The 15,295-nt window shown below is 38.0% G+C and overlaps 1 protein-coding gene and 1 pseudogene across 1 annotated transcript; both read right to left on the bottom strand.

The window, feature by feature from the left end:
- Positions 1 to 201: 201 nt before the first annotated feature.
- On the bottom strand, positions 202 to 1,166 carry LOC126079283 (olfactory receptor 688-like). Its single transcript, XM_049890211.1, is given in 2 exon segments — positions 202 to 956; positions 959 to 1,166. Coding segments are annotated over 2 exon segments (963 nt in total).
- A 6,320-nt stretch (positions 1,167 to 7,486) lies between these two features.
- Positions 7,487 to 8,391, bottom strand: LOC126080069 (olfactory receptor 688-like; annotated as a pseudogene).
- Positions 8,392 to 15,295: the final 6,904 nt, after the last annotated feature.

Here is a 15,295-nt window from a genome sequence, read left to right as displayed (position 1 = left end):
GATCCTTTCTTCCTTGGAGCCACTGTTGGGTTCAAATTACCAACTGTTTTTTTAGCCAAGAGTGTGAATTTTTGTTCATGTATTAGCTAACACATTGTATTTCCTAATGAAAGAGGAAAATGGGATCCCGACTTGCATGTGTGGGCTTCCAAGACCTGTGTGCTTTTTGCAGTACCACATATTCCATTCTTTAAGTCTGGGTCACTTCCTGGACACATCATCACCCAGACCAAGCACCCTCTGGAAACCCACTCTGAGCTCCTGGGTCCTAAGGGCATACACCATGGGGTTAAGGGCTGGGGGGATGACACTGTGCAGCACATTGAGGAGAACAGGGTTGAGGGGAACACTTTTCCCTGCCAGGTGGGTGACAGATACTACAACAATGGCTGTATAGAAAAAGAAAATGAGGATGAGGTGGGAGCTGCAGGTACCCAGGGCCTTCGATGTTGCTTCAGCAGAGTTCATCCTCAGCACTGAACGAAGAATCAAAGCATAGGAAGCAAAGACCAGGCCCATGTCACTCCCACCTATGACCCAGACCAAGACCAACTGGTAGAATCTGTTCATGGTGATGTCGTCACAGGCCAGACTGGTGACTCCCAAGTTAGAGCAGAGGCAGTGTTCAATCTCATTCCTGGAGCAGTAGAGTCGCTGAGAAGCCAGTACAGGCACTGGGATTGTCAATAGGCCATTCCTGAGCACCATGAATGCTGTACATTTGACTACGAAAGTTTCAGTAACTATGGAGGGGTATTGAAGAGGATAGCAAATGGCTACATATCTATCCATAGCCATGCAGAGGAATATGCCTGACTCCATGCCCATAAAAGAATGAATGGCATAGACCTGAGCAAAGCACTGAGGGAGGCTGATAGCTTTGGTGTCAAACCAGAATATGGCCAGGATCTTGGGCATGATAGTGGTAGCCAGGCCAATGTCGACTATAGAAAGATACTAAGGAATTGATACATGGGCTGGTGCAGTGTAGACTCATGCTGGATGGTGATCACGATGAGGAGGTTGGCACTTAGAGCTAAGAGGTAAAGCAGAGCCAGGGGCAGGGAGAGCCAGTGCTGCCACTCGTGAATGCCTGGGAATCCCATCAGGATGAACTCAGATACTTGAAACCTTGAGCTATTAGTTACACTCTGGGAGATGTTCATATCTTGGGGTAACTTAATTATTAGCATCTGTCTGCAGAAAAAGGGGAACAAGAAGGAAGTTTAGTTAAGTGTTAAGCTGAGATTCAGGTTTAATTTAAAAGTATAAGATTCACCCACAATGACTTAGTCCCTTTGATCATGATATTCCCCCGTGTATTTTTGTTCTCTGGGAAATGTTGAGAGAAGAATAACTGAGATTGTAAAATTACGTCCTAAAAGGGAGATTACAGTAAAAAAAGAGCCAGTGGGGAATCAGTCACTGACTTAAAGTCACTCAGTGGTGCTTTTCTACATGGCACAAGAGGACATGAACACAGAGCAGGACACACAATCATTATGCACAACCTGTCTTCTCAGGAGGTGAATACTGAGAAGAGAACTGATATGCCCCTTCCTAGAGGACTTCCAGGAAAGGATAAGAAGTCAGAATAAGAATCATAATAATGGATTTGTTTTGAGTAGGGTTTAGGGGTTCTCACAAACACTGTGAAAGGAAGATTTTTTAAATTTTAGAAAATTGTGAGGCACAGAAGTTAAATGATTTAACTGAAGTGAGAGTTTAAATTGTAAAACATCTGGGGCTAAAATCTTAGTATGCTGTATTCAATTGTTATGCACTTTCCATTAAACTGTTGATTATGGCTTAACACAAAGGGTCTCTTAAGGTATAACTTTTTTTTTTCACTTCTGATTAAAAATGTACAGTTGAAAGCTTATTTTTCAAATTATTTTTTAACTCTGAAATATATAAAAAAAGTTGGCTCAATTAGCAATAACACTTCTGCCATTGCTAGGTGTTAGTTGGACCCTCTCAAGGACACTATTATTTTTTTAAATGTATTACTGTATTTATTCCTTAAAGGAATTTTAACATGTACTATGTTTAATTACCACAGATATTTAGACAATTTTAGGTTTAAGTAAAATAAATGTTCACTATATGTCTTTTCATAACAGTACTTCCCATTTTGTGTTTTTTTTTTTTTTTAATTGTGATTCAAATCTTCCATGGCTGTAAAACATTTTCAAATTATTTTGTCAAAAAGGAAAAGTGGGCCATATGCTTTAGACAACCTTCACATACCTGTGAATTATTTTATTGCTTTTATGTTTGGATAATAATATGACTCTTCTTAGAGTTTCTAGGTCACAAAACTTCCATTGTCAAAACCCTCTCCTTTGCTCTATTTATTGGTATCTAAGATCTTTTGCACACAACTCTGAGAGAAGGAATATGGGGTCATTTATTGATTAAAAGAAGCATGCATCCCCTTCTTGCAATTAAAACATAATAAAAAATAATTACAATATATTCTTAGAAACAATTTAAAAGCAAAAATATATGATTAAAAAGCCCATTAAAATTCATTCTATCATTTAGAGATAATCACAGTATTTTGGAGTATTTACTTTGAGTAGTTTTCCATGCCTTCTTTTTACATAATTGATATTTCATGTGTAGAATTTTTTGTCCTGTGCTATTTCATAGGAGCACCTATAAAACCAAAACCAAACTCATTGCCGTTGAGTTGATTCCAACTCATAGTGACCTTGTAGGACAGAGTAGAACTGTCCCATAGGGTTTCCAAGGAGCAGCTGGTGGACTCCAACTGCTGACCATTTGGTTAGCAGCTGAGCTCTTAACCATTGCTGAGCTCTTAACCACCAGGGCTCCAGATCACCTATTGACATTTTTAAATGGTTGCATAGTATGTTATTACAGTGAAACCTGTGAGAACCAGAACTTGTTTTTCTGGGTCTTTCAAGTTTTCCCCCTTTGACAGGGTGCATCTTATCATTTTTCTATTGCTCTTTTAGTGGAAAATACTTGAGTTTTCCTCCTCTAACAAGTTTCTGCCTTACACAGGTTCTGGGTTTCAAAGGTTTTACAGTATAACCTTTTACAAGTTTTGCTGGCAATTTAAATTTTATAAGTTTTGGACATGCAAATATATAAATATATTATGTGGTTATATTTAAAAAAATAGTTCGTTCTATGGTTTTTGGTGCACAATAGGAGTCCTTAATCAAAAAGTTAATCATGGTATTCATGGAGGAAGGGTTCTATGAACTCTCTGAAATTACATGGAATATTAGATTTTAAGTATGTTTTTCTGAGTAGAAGATCTATTACATTTTCATCAAATTCTCAAATAGTGACATTATTCAAAAGAAAAATGAGTGATTTAGAAAACCATCTTCAATTCAGAATTTTGATTACTATTCATTTCTCTTTACTTTTTATTTATTTGTTTTTTACTGTTTTTAATGGTTAATGACAAAAAATGTAATCCATTTATCTTGAGTAGATTTTGGTTATAGGTGGAAGCATTTATTTATATTAAGTTATTGTTTTCCAAAGAGTTAAACAATAGTTTCAGTATCTTTCCCCCTTGATTATTGATCCCTGCCTTTGTATACAGTATGTTCTTTTACTGACTGAGTCCAATTAACTTGTTCTATTTTTTTAATCTGTGCAATATGATTAAAGTTCCATAGTAAGTAAAGATTTCTAGATTTATAATGGATTTAACATACAATAAGCCTGTTTTCCACTTAATATTTTTTAATTTTAAAGCTGTCCTCAATATTTGCATTGCCAGATTCATCTCAAAATTCTTTTGTTGATTTCCAAAACATCCCAGTTTGATTATAATCATCTTAAATACAAAAATTAGTTTATAAAAAATTAACATCTTAAGAACATTAAATTTTCCTTCTTAATCAGCAATTTGAACTATCTCTTCTTTTATTTAACTTTTAGATGTCACAAAAGGCAATCTTTATACATGTCAACATTTCACATTGAGACTTTACCATATTTGAAATTTTTTGAGTGAAATTTTTTCTGGAGTGTATTTTCTAATTAATTGTTAATATGTAGGAAAACTGCTGATTTTTGTTATTTTGCCCTGTATTCACCACTAAAAACTTTGTTGCTTGTCTTTGATTTTCTGGGAAGATCTTATAATTATTGTAAAAAAAATGATAATTATTGATTCTCCTTTCCAAATATTATACTTGTTATCTATGTTTTATTTTGATCAGAACAAAGTGAAACAATAGCAATAGCAGCCAATCTCATTTTTTCCCTTTGGTTGATTTAATAAAAATATGTTAAAATTTTACATTGAGAATGATGTTGACTTTGTGTTATACAAATAAATCAGATTAATAAAGTATTCGATCTTAGATTGTTTAAGAGCATCAAATCATGAAAGGATCAAGCGTCATGACTGGCAGTATCTTCTTTTGTTTTGGGACCTTTTGATGTATAAATTCTTATCGTAGCACTATTTAACTTGGTCATTTACTCACCAAATTTTTACTGAGAGCCTCTTGTGTGCCTGACAATGTGGTAGTCACAGGGTTGCCTTTGCTTGTGTTCCTGTCTGCAGAGTCCCTCCTTCCCCAACAGGACTATATCAAAGTTCAGCTTCATTTATTTGACCTCTTCTCTAGACATGGTGCTTACCCACTGCACAGATGGAGAATATGAAGGAAGATTAAAAAAAAGGCAAATTGAGCTAGCCAAGGATAGAGTGAGGCAGAATCATAAAGCAGGACAAAATCCCAGGGACATGGACAACCTCCATCATCTCCACTCCCAGTGTCCATGTCACCTGCTGGCTTATTTACTACTGCAGGAGAGGCCATGAGAATGCTCTCAGGCTGACGGTTCCTTTTGAGCTGCTTCCCTTCTTCTGGCTGTTGTTGCCTATGTTTGGCATTTTGTTTTCAGATTGGATCTCTCCTTTTTCTTACCACTCCTAATGTTTTGATTATAAATCAGAACCTTGAAATAATCTGGTCCTAGTCTGATGCTCTCTAGACCTATCCCATGGCACCCTGCAGTTTCATTCAACAACCCTGGGACAGGTTGTTGTCTCACTTCAGCTGGAATGTCTCCCCAGTGACTTTGGAGGCTCATTTTCATCACTCCTGGGAACAGTTATACTCAGACCTAATCCCAGGGGCAGGTTTACCAGATGGACAGCTCTATCTGCTTGAATCATTAGAAGAAGTTGTGTTCTCCCTTTTGTCTAGGCTTGGTTTCCTCCTCATTCTAGCAAGTAGAGTTATTCTGTTGTAACAGGGAATACATGTGTATAAAAGTCATCATGCTGTGCAAAATCACACAAGAAAAGCCACAGAATTTATGGGAGAATGGGATTAGGAGCTGTCTTAGGCTGGGTTCTCTGGAGAAGCAAAACCAGTAAAGTGTGTAAATGTATAGACAGATACAGATTTAATCAATGAAACAGCTCATGAGATTGTAGAAGCTGGAATATCCCAAGTCCATGGATCAAGATATGGCCCTCTCTGAATTCACGCAGCCACAGAAGCTGGTGAACCCAAGATTGGCAGGTCGGAGAGCAGGGCTCCTGTTCACAGGCTGTGAAGGTCGACCAATTCCAAGATTGGCAGGCAAGACCACAAGGTTTCTCCTGATTCAGGTAGCCACAGGGGCTGGGGAACTCAAGATCGGCAGGTTGGGGAGCAAGACTCTTGCTTGCAGGCTGTGAAGATCGACGGACCCCAAGATAACAGATGAGCAGCTAGCTCATGTCCCAAGAGGTCAGACAAGAGGCAGCTGCTGAATCCAGAACAAGTCAAAAACCTCGGCAGGGTGAGCAGGAAGAAAGGAGGCAGTGGAGGGTGGAGAGATGAAGGTGGAGGGGTGGTGGGCTGCCACAGGCCCTCCCCGCATAAGTGTCACTCAGCAGTTTCCATCATGGGGGTGATCACACATCAAATTTCCACAGGGAATTGATCATAACATTATACAACTGCCAAAACACTGAAAATCATGGCCCAGCCAAGTTGACACATAATCTTAACCATCACAGGAGCATAACACTCAGAAACTTCATCAGCAACACACAAAAAAAGATAGAAAGCTAAAAAAAGAGACAAAAAAACCCCAAAAAACAAAAAAAACCCAAAAAACAGAAACAACAGCAGCAAAGTTTTACACATGCTAAAAAAATGGTTAAGAAAAACACAAATAACTATGCTATCGCACACTGATTCATTCTCACATTGAATTGTTGCTTGGATTAGGGTTGGAAGCTGGAGGCTGTGATGGGTGCTGAGTCTATCATGTTGCTTCAGAGGCCTTTGGAGTTTATTTACCCTTTGGAACTTATTGAGATTTTCTTCATGGCACAGTGTTTTATGAATGTTTGAAAATGTTGTATGGCTAAACAAAAAGAATATATATTGTCTGTTTTACTGAGAACTTGGTCATAGAACATAAAGTCAGTATTCTTCACTTTTATACTACTAAAATCTTCATCTTGGGACCAGTTTTGGCCTTTCTGTTCTTATCTGAGCTCTTTCAGGGATATAAATGGAGTTGAACCCAGATTGTGATAAAAAGGTCTGCATTATACAAATTTTGGCCTCAGCTGAGCTAACCACAACCTTATTCTCTTTTCTTAATTGATAGGCATATACTGAGAGCAAAACATCTCATGATAAAGCTATCACCCTGAATATAACCAATAGCTCAAGGTTTCAAATATCTGAGTTCATTTTGTTGGGATTTCTAGGCATTGATGAATGGCAGTGCTGGCTTTCTAGGTGCCAGTCTCATCGTGATCACTATCCAGCGTGAGTCTACCCTGCACCAGCTCATGTATCCTTAGTATCCTTACTGTAGTCAACATTGGCCTGCCTACCACCATCATGCCCACGATCCTGGCCATCATCTCTTTTGATGACAATGCTATTAGCCTCCCTCAGTGCTTTGCTCAGATCTATGCCATTCATTCTTTTATGGGCATGGAGTGAGGCACATTCCTCTGCAAGGCTTTGGATAGATTGTAGCCATTTACTATCCTCTTCAATACTCCTTCATAGTTACTGAAGTTTGGTAGTCAAATATACAGCATTCATTTTGCTCAGGAATGGACTATTGATCATCATCATCCTCGGTCCTGACGTCTTGACTTCCTTCCTATTTGACCTTTTGTAAGTATTTTAAATCAATGGCCTCATCTGTAAAATGCAAAGTGTAAAATAATAATTGTACTTGCTTCATAGGGTTGCTGTGGGGATTAAATGAGTTAGTACTTGTGAAATGCTTAGAACAGTGCCTTGCATGTAGTATATGCTATGTAAAATAAGTGAATTCATTTGAATCAATGTTCCTAGCAATTGAGAGGTAGGATTCTGACCCAGGACAATTGGCTCCAAATTCTGTGCTCTTTATGCAGTATTATATTTAATATTCTGTCATTTAAATTGGGTCACTTTATGGACACATCATCATCCAAATCAAGCACCCTCTGGAAACCCACTCTGACCTCTGGCTCCTAAGGGCATATGCCATAAGTGTTAAGGGCTGGGAGGATGACACTGTGCAGCGAATTGAGGAGAACAGGGATGAGGGGAACCCTTCTCTCCCTGCCAGGTGGATGACAGATATGATGGCTATATAGAAAAGAGAATGAGGATGAGTTGGGAGCTGCAGGTACTCAGGGTTTTTGGTGTTGCTTCAGCAGAGTTCATCCTCAGCACTGAGCTAAGGATAAAAGCATAGGAAGCAAAGACCAGACCCATGTCACTCCCACCTATGACCCAGACCAAGACCAACTGGTGGAATCTATTAATGGTGATGTCATCACAGGCCAGACTGGTGACTCCCATGTTAGAGCAGAGGCAGTGTTCAATCTCATTCCTGGAGCAGTAGAGTCGCTGAGAAGCCAGTACAGGCACTGGGATTGTCAATAGGCCATTCCTGAGCACCATGAATGCTGTACATTTGACTACAAAAGTTTCAGTAACTATGGAGGGGTATTGAAGAGGATAGCAAATAGCTATGTATCTATTCACAGTCATGCAGAGGAAGATGCCTGACTTCATGCTCATAAAATGTGGATGGTGTAAGTCTGAGTGAAGCATTCAGAGAGGCTGATGGACTTGGGAGGCTGATGGACTTGGCATCTAACCAGTTGATGGCAGCATGTTGGACATGAGAGTGGTGGCCTGGCCAATATCCACTACAGCCAGGACACCAAGGAATGGATACATGGGATGGCCCAGGGTAGGCTTATGGTGGATGGTGATGAAGATGAGGCACACCGAGAACCAAGAGGTAGAGAGGAGCCAGGAGCAGGGAGAGCCACTGTTGCCATTCATCAATGCCTGGAAATCCTAACAGAATGAACTCAGACACTTGAAACCTTCAGCTATTGGTTATACTCAGGGTGGTATCCATATCATGAGATGTCTCGATTTACTATCTGCCTGTGAATTAAGGAGAAAATAGAGTAAGATTGTGGTAGGTCAGCTGAGCCCAAATTTTGTACTGCTTTTTATCATAATTCATGTTCAACTCCATTTAAACCCTAGAAGGAGCTCAGATAACAGAAAGGCCCAAAGAGATCCTAAGGTAAAAGCCCTATTTTTAGTAGAATAAAAGTGAAGAATTACTGACTTTATGTTCCTTAAGGGTAGATTTTTTGTATATGGGGACCATGGACACAAAACAGGAAACATGTACATTATGAAGAACCTGACTTTTCAAGAGGTAAAACTAGAGGGTAGAGGTGTTGCTTCCATTCTTGGGGATCTACAAGAAGAGAATAAATAGTGCTAATTAGAATCCCAACCATATTTTTCGTTGAAACAGTGCCTTGTCATTAGAAAATGGTTTCTGACAAAAACCATCTCATTTAATTATATAATGTTATTATTTACATAAGAAGGTCCCTGGGTGGTACAAATGGTTTGCACTCTACTATTAACCTAAGTGTTGGCAATTTGAACCTACTGAGCAACACAATAAAGGCCTGGTGATCTGCTTCCATAACAATTTCAACCAGAAAAACCCTATGGAGCTGTTCTGTTCTGTAACACATGGGTTTGGAATCAACTCAGCGGGAACAGGCTTGGTTTCTTCTTAGTCACGTATGAGGAACCACAGGTTGAATGATTTGTCTAGAAAAGAGTCATATATTGAAATCACTAACTAGTGACAAAGCTACAGCAAAAATTTTAATCTTTTGCATTCAGTTTCAGTGCTCTTTCCAGTATATTGTCTCTAATACCCTTTAGATAATACTATTTGTTTCCTGTTTCAATTGTGAAAGCAATATTGAAGACATATTTAAAGTTATGTTTTCAAATAATCAATTTTACTAATAAAAAATATAAGGAGAGAAAATTATCAACAAACTTCCATCCACTTCCAGATTTTGTATGGCGTATGTTGGAAATGTAGGAGGCATTTTTTGTACACAGGCATTTTTTCTTAATTTCATGGCTCACTCTTGAACCTTTCACACTTGGTCCTTCTTGCTCTTACATTCTTGAGTTCGTTCATACTTGCATTGTTGGCAAATATTTTCAAGTAATTGTATCAGAAAGTGCACTTGGGCAATATGCCTTGGGAATCCTTGCATGTGTGAGCATTTGTTACCTACGTCTGTGAATAATGCCTTGCTTTGTCAAATATCTAGGTATCAGTATTTTCTTTTCCAGATCTCTGCCTTTGCTTCATTTAATAACGTTAAGCTCCATCCCTCCCCACCTCTGGGAAGAATGAATGACTGTGCTATTTATTGATTATAATAAGCACATGCTGCCCATGAAATTGGTAAATAAAAAGAGAAAACAAAAATTATGAAGAAAAAATTACTGTAAATCAAAATAACATCAACCAAAGATAATGACAATTAACATTTTAGGATATTTAATTTTCAGCATTTTTCTTTGCAGTCTTTTTACACAGTTGAAATTTCATGTAAATGGAACTTTTCATTCTGTGTTTTTGCTTAACATAATACATATGAATTTCCCAGTGCATTGGGAAAATCTTTATAAACGTTATTTTGAATGACTGTGTTAGATGTTATCGTATGGCTTTATAACACTCCCCCAAATTTTTGTTTGGTTTTATATGGTGCTTATGTAGTTTTTTTTTTTTTTTTTAATTGTACCTTAGGTGAAGGCTTACAGAACAAACTAGTTTCTCATCAAACAGTACACACGTTGCTCCATGACACTGGTTAACAACCCCATGACATATAAACACTCTCCCTTCTCAACCCTGGGTCCCCTATTACCAGCTTCCCTGTTCCCTCCTGCCTTCCAGTCCCTGCCCCAGAGCTGGTGCCCCACTTTAGTCTTCTTTTCTTCCATGGGCTTGTTCAATCTTTGGCTAAAGGGTGAACCTCAGGACTGACCTCATTACTGAGTTGAAAGGGTGTCGGGGCCATACTCTCAGGGTTTCTCCAGTCTCTGTCAGGCCAGCAAGTCTGGTCTTTCTGAGTTAGAATTTTGTTCTACATTTTTCTCCAGCTCTGTCTGGGACCCTCTATAGTGATCTCTGTTATAGAAGTCAGTGGTGGTAACCAGGCACCATCTCATTCAGTCTGATGGGGGCCGTGGTAGATGTGGTCCATTAGTCCTTTGGACTAATCTTTCCCTTGTATCTTTAGTTTTCTTCATTCTTCCTTGCTCCTGAAGGGTTGAGACCAATGAAGTATCCTAGATGGCCGCTCACAGGCTTGTAAGACCCCAGATGCTACTCACCAAAGTAGAAGGTAGAATATTTTTTAAATAAACTATGTTATGCCAATTGAGCTAGGTATTCCTGAGATCATGGTCCCCACAGCCCCCAGCCCAACAATTTGGTCCCTCAGGAAGTTTAGGTGTGTCAATGGAGCTACCATGACCTTGCCTTGTACAGGTTGTGCTGGCTTCCCCGGTGTTGTGTACTGTCTTACCCTTCACCAAAGTTTCCGCTTGTGTATTGTCTATTAAGTGTTTTTCCATTCCTACCCTCCTCCTCCCTCGTAACCATCAAAGGTTTTTTTTTTTTTATTATTTTTTATGTAAACCTTTTCATGAGTATTTACAGTAATGGTCTCATACAATATTTGTGCTTTTGTGATTGACTTATTTTACTCAGCATAATGTCCTCCAGATTCATCCATGTTATGAGATGCTTCACAGATTCATTGTTGTTCTTTATCATTGCATAATACTTCATTGTGTGTATGTGCCACAATTTGTTTCGCCATTTATCTGTTGATGGGCATCTAGGTTGTTTACATCTTTTTGCTATTGTGAAAAATGCTGCAATGAATATGGGTGTACATATGTCTGTCCATGAGATGACTCTTATTTCTCTAGGATATATTCCTAGGAGTGGGATTGCTGGATCATACGGTATTTCTATTTCTAGCTTCCTAAGGAAGCACCATATCATTTTCCAAAAAGGTTGTATCATTTTGTATTCCCACCAGCAGTGCATAGGAGTTCTGATCTCCCTGCCGCCTCTCCATTTATTTCCTGTTTTATTGATTTGTGCCAGTAATGCTAGGGTGAGATGGTATCTCATTATGGTTTTAATTTGCAATTCTCTAATGGCCAGAGATCGTGAGCATTTCCTCATGTGTCTGTTGGCCACTTGAATGTCTTCTTTGGTGAAGTGACTGTTCATTTCCTCTGTCCATTCTTTAATTAGATTATTTGCCTTTTTGTTGTAGAGGTGTTGGATTTTCTGGTAGGTTTTAGAGATTAGGACTTTGTCTGATTTGTAATAGCCAAAATTCTTTCCCCCTGTTTGTAGGTTCTCTTTTGGTGAGGTCTTTTGATGAACATAAGTATTTAATTTTTAGAAGATCCCAGTTACCTAGCTTATCCTCTGGAGCTCCCATGTTGTTGGTTGTGGTTTGTATCCTGTTAGTGCTGTATATTAGTGATCCTATTTTTTTCTTCTATGAACTTCATGGTTTTTGGCTTTATATTTTGGTCTTTGATCCACTCTGAGTTAGTTTTTGTGTATGGTGTGAGGTATGGGTCCTGGTTCATTTTTTCTGCAGGTGGACATCCAGTTTTGCCAACTCCATGTGATAAAAAGACTGTATTTTCCCCATTTGATGGACTTTGGGCCCTTGTCTAAGATCAGGTGACCACAGGTGGATGGATTTATATCTGGGTTCTCAATTCTGTTGCATTGGTCGATGTATCTGTCGTTGTACCAGTACCAGGCTGTTTTGAACCATAGCTGTATAGTAGGTTCTGAGGTCAGGTAGTGTGAGTCCTCCTTACTTTAGTCTTCTTCAATAGTGCTTTACTTATCCGGGGCTTCTTCCATTTCCATATAAAGTTAGTGATAAGCTTTTCCATCTTTTTAAAGAATGTTGTTAGTATTTGGATCGGGATTGCATTGTATTTGTAGGTTGCTTTGGGTGGAACTGTCATTTTCACAATGTTGAGTCTACGTATCCATGAGCATGGTATGTTTTTCCATTTATGTAGATCTCTTTTGGTTCCTTGCAGTAGTGTTTTGTAGTTTTCTTTATATAGGTCATGTTGAGGTTTATTCCCAAGTATTTTATTTTTTTTTTAGGAGCTGTTATAAATGGTGTTATTTTCCTGATTTCTTTTTCATCATTCTTTTTATTGGTGTATAGGAATCCAACTGATTTTTGTATGCTTATCTTGTATCTTGCTATCCTGCTGAATCTTTCTATCAGTTCCAGTAGTTTTCTTGCGGAGTCTTTTGGGTTTTCTCTGTGTAGCATCATATCATCTGCAAATAGGGAGAGTTTAACTTCTTCATTACCAGCTTGGATGCTCTCTATTTCTGTTTCTTGCCTTATTGCTCTAGCTAAGGCTTCCAACACAATGTTAAATAGGAGTGGTGATAAAGGGCATCCTTGTCTTGTTCCTGTTCTCAAGGGGAATGTTTTCAGCCTCTCTCCATTAAGAATGATGTTGGCCCTTGGTTTTATATATAAGCCATTTATGAAGTTGAGAAATTTTCCTCCTATACCTATTCTATTGAAAGTTTTTATCTGGAATGGGTGTTGGACTTTGTTGAATGCCTTTTCTGCATCGATTGAGATGATCATGTGATTCATTGCTTTCTTTTTATTCATGTGGTGGATTACACTGATTGATTTTCTAATGTTGAACCATTCTTGCATACCTGGTATGAATCCTACTTGGTTGTGGTGTATTACTTTTTTGATATGCTGCTGGATTCTATTGGCTGGAAGTTTGTTGAGAACTTTTGCATTTGTATTCATGAGAGATATTGGTCTGTAATTTTTTTTTTTCTGTGTTGTCTTTGCCTGGTTTTGGTATCATGGTTATGTTGGCTTCATAGGATGAATTCGGAAGTATTGCTTCCTTTTCTATGTTCTGAAGTAGTTTGAGTAGCTCTCCTCTGAATGTTTTGTAGAATTTTCCACTACAGTCAACTGGGCCAGGGTTTTTTTTTTAATTGGATTTTTTTTTTTAATTACCTTTTCAATCTCTTCTCTTGTTACGGATCTGCTCAGATTTTCAATATCATTTTGTGTTAGTTTGGGAGTGTGTTTCTGGAAATTTGTCCATTTTCTCTAGGTTTTCAGATTTGTTGGAGTACAGTTTTTCATAATATTCTGTTATGATCCTTTTTAATTCAGTTGGGTCTGTTGTAATATCTGGCATTTCATTTCTTATTTGGGTTATATGAGTTCTCTCCTGTTTTTCTTTTGTCACTTTGGCCAGTGGCTTGTTGAGTTTGTTGATACTTTCAAAGAAAAAACATTTGATTTTGTTGATTCTATTGCTTTTCTATTCTCTATTTCTTTTATTTCTGCTCTGATACTTATCATTTCCTTTCTTCTGGTGGCTGTGGGCTTCTTTTGCTGTTCTTTTTCTATTTTTCAAGCTGTGTAGTTAATTTTGATTTTGCCCCTTTTTCCTTTTTGATGTGTGGATCTGTTGCTATAAATTGACCTCTGAGGACTGCCTTTACTGTGTCCCAAAGGTTTTGGTATAAAGTGTTTTTGTGCTTGTTTCATTCTAGGAATTTTTTGATTCCATTGCTGATTTCTTCTATTACCCAGTGATTTTTAAGCAGGGTGTTATTCAATTTCCATGTAATTGATTTTTTTTTTACTTAGTCTTCCTGTTGTTAATTTCTACTTTGATGGCATTGTGGTCAAAGAAGATATTTTGTATTATTTCAGTGTTGTGGATTTTGCTGATGTTTGCTCTGTGGCCTAAGATGTGGTCTTTCCTGGAGAATGTTCCATGTGCTTTGCAAAAGAATGTGTACTTTGCAGCTGTTAAGTGGAGTGTTCTATATATATGTCTTTGAGATCAAGTTGGCTGATTGTGCTCTTTAGCTCTTTTGTATCCTTGTTGAGTTTCTTTCTAGATGTTCTGTCCTTTACCGAGAGTGGTGTGTTGAAGTGTTCTACTACTATTGTGGAACTGTTAATTTCCCTTTCCAGTGCTGTTAAAGTTTGTTTTATGTGTTTTGGAGCCCTGTCATTTGGTGCCTAGATGTTTACTATGGTTAAGTCTTCAGGATGGATCGTCCCTTTAATCAATATATAGTGCCCTTCTTTGTCTTTCATGGTGGATTTTGTTTTAAAGTCTATTTTATCTGAGATTAGTATTGCCACTCCTGCTCTTTTTTGGTAGTTATTTGCTTTTGCTTGATATATTTTTTCCATCCTTTGATTTGTAATAAATTTGCACCTTTGATTCTAAGGTGTGTCTCTTGTAGACAGCATATTGATGGATCCTGTTTTTTAAATCCATTCTGTCACTCTGTGTCTCTTTATGGGTACCTTTTTTTTAGGTTGTTTACATTCAGTGTAATCATTGATAGGTGTGAGCTTATTGCTGCCATTTTGTAGTGCTTTTATTTGTGGTGCTAACATTTCCTTTGTTCCTCTTACTCTCCTGTGCTGAGTTCCTTTTGTTTGTGGATTTCTTTTTCATTTTTGTAGACTTTGTTTTTATTGAGACTTTATGTTTTTCTTCTTTATTTTGAAGAATAGATTTGTTCACTTTCTTTGTGGTTACCTTGAAATTTACCTTTATCTTCCTAGGTTTGAACCAGTCTATTATTACTGGGTATCACCTTGCCTTCTTCTCCATTAGAAAGTCCTACACCTACACCATTTATTCTCTCTTTTATTGTTCTGACATTCTAGTCATTTACAGTTTAACCTCTCTGGTTCCTTTTTGTAATTCTTTTGGTTTTTGATAGTCCTTGAGAGCTCATTTCCTATGTTTATATCTGGCTGGTACAATCTTGTGTCCTGGATTTGGGCTGTGGTCTGATGTTTTTTGCTCTGAGACAGAATGACTCCCTTTAATAATTC

This window comes from Elephas maximus, chromosome 7, assembly GCF_024166365.1.
Source record: "Elephas maximus indicus isolate mEleMax1 chromosome 7, mEleMax1 primary haplotype, whole genome shotgun sequence".
Classification (NCBI taxonomy): domain Eukaryota; kingdom Metazoa; phylum Chordata; class Mammalia; order Proboscidea; family Elephantidae; genus Elephas; species Elephas maximus.
The sequence above is the reverse complement of the archived record's forward strand: the minus strand, read 5'-3'. Positions and strand labels throughout refer to the sequence as shown.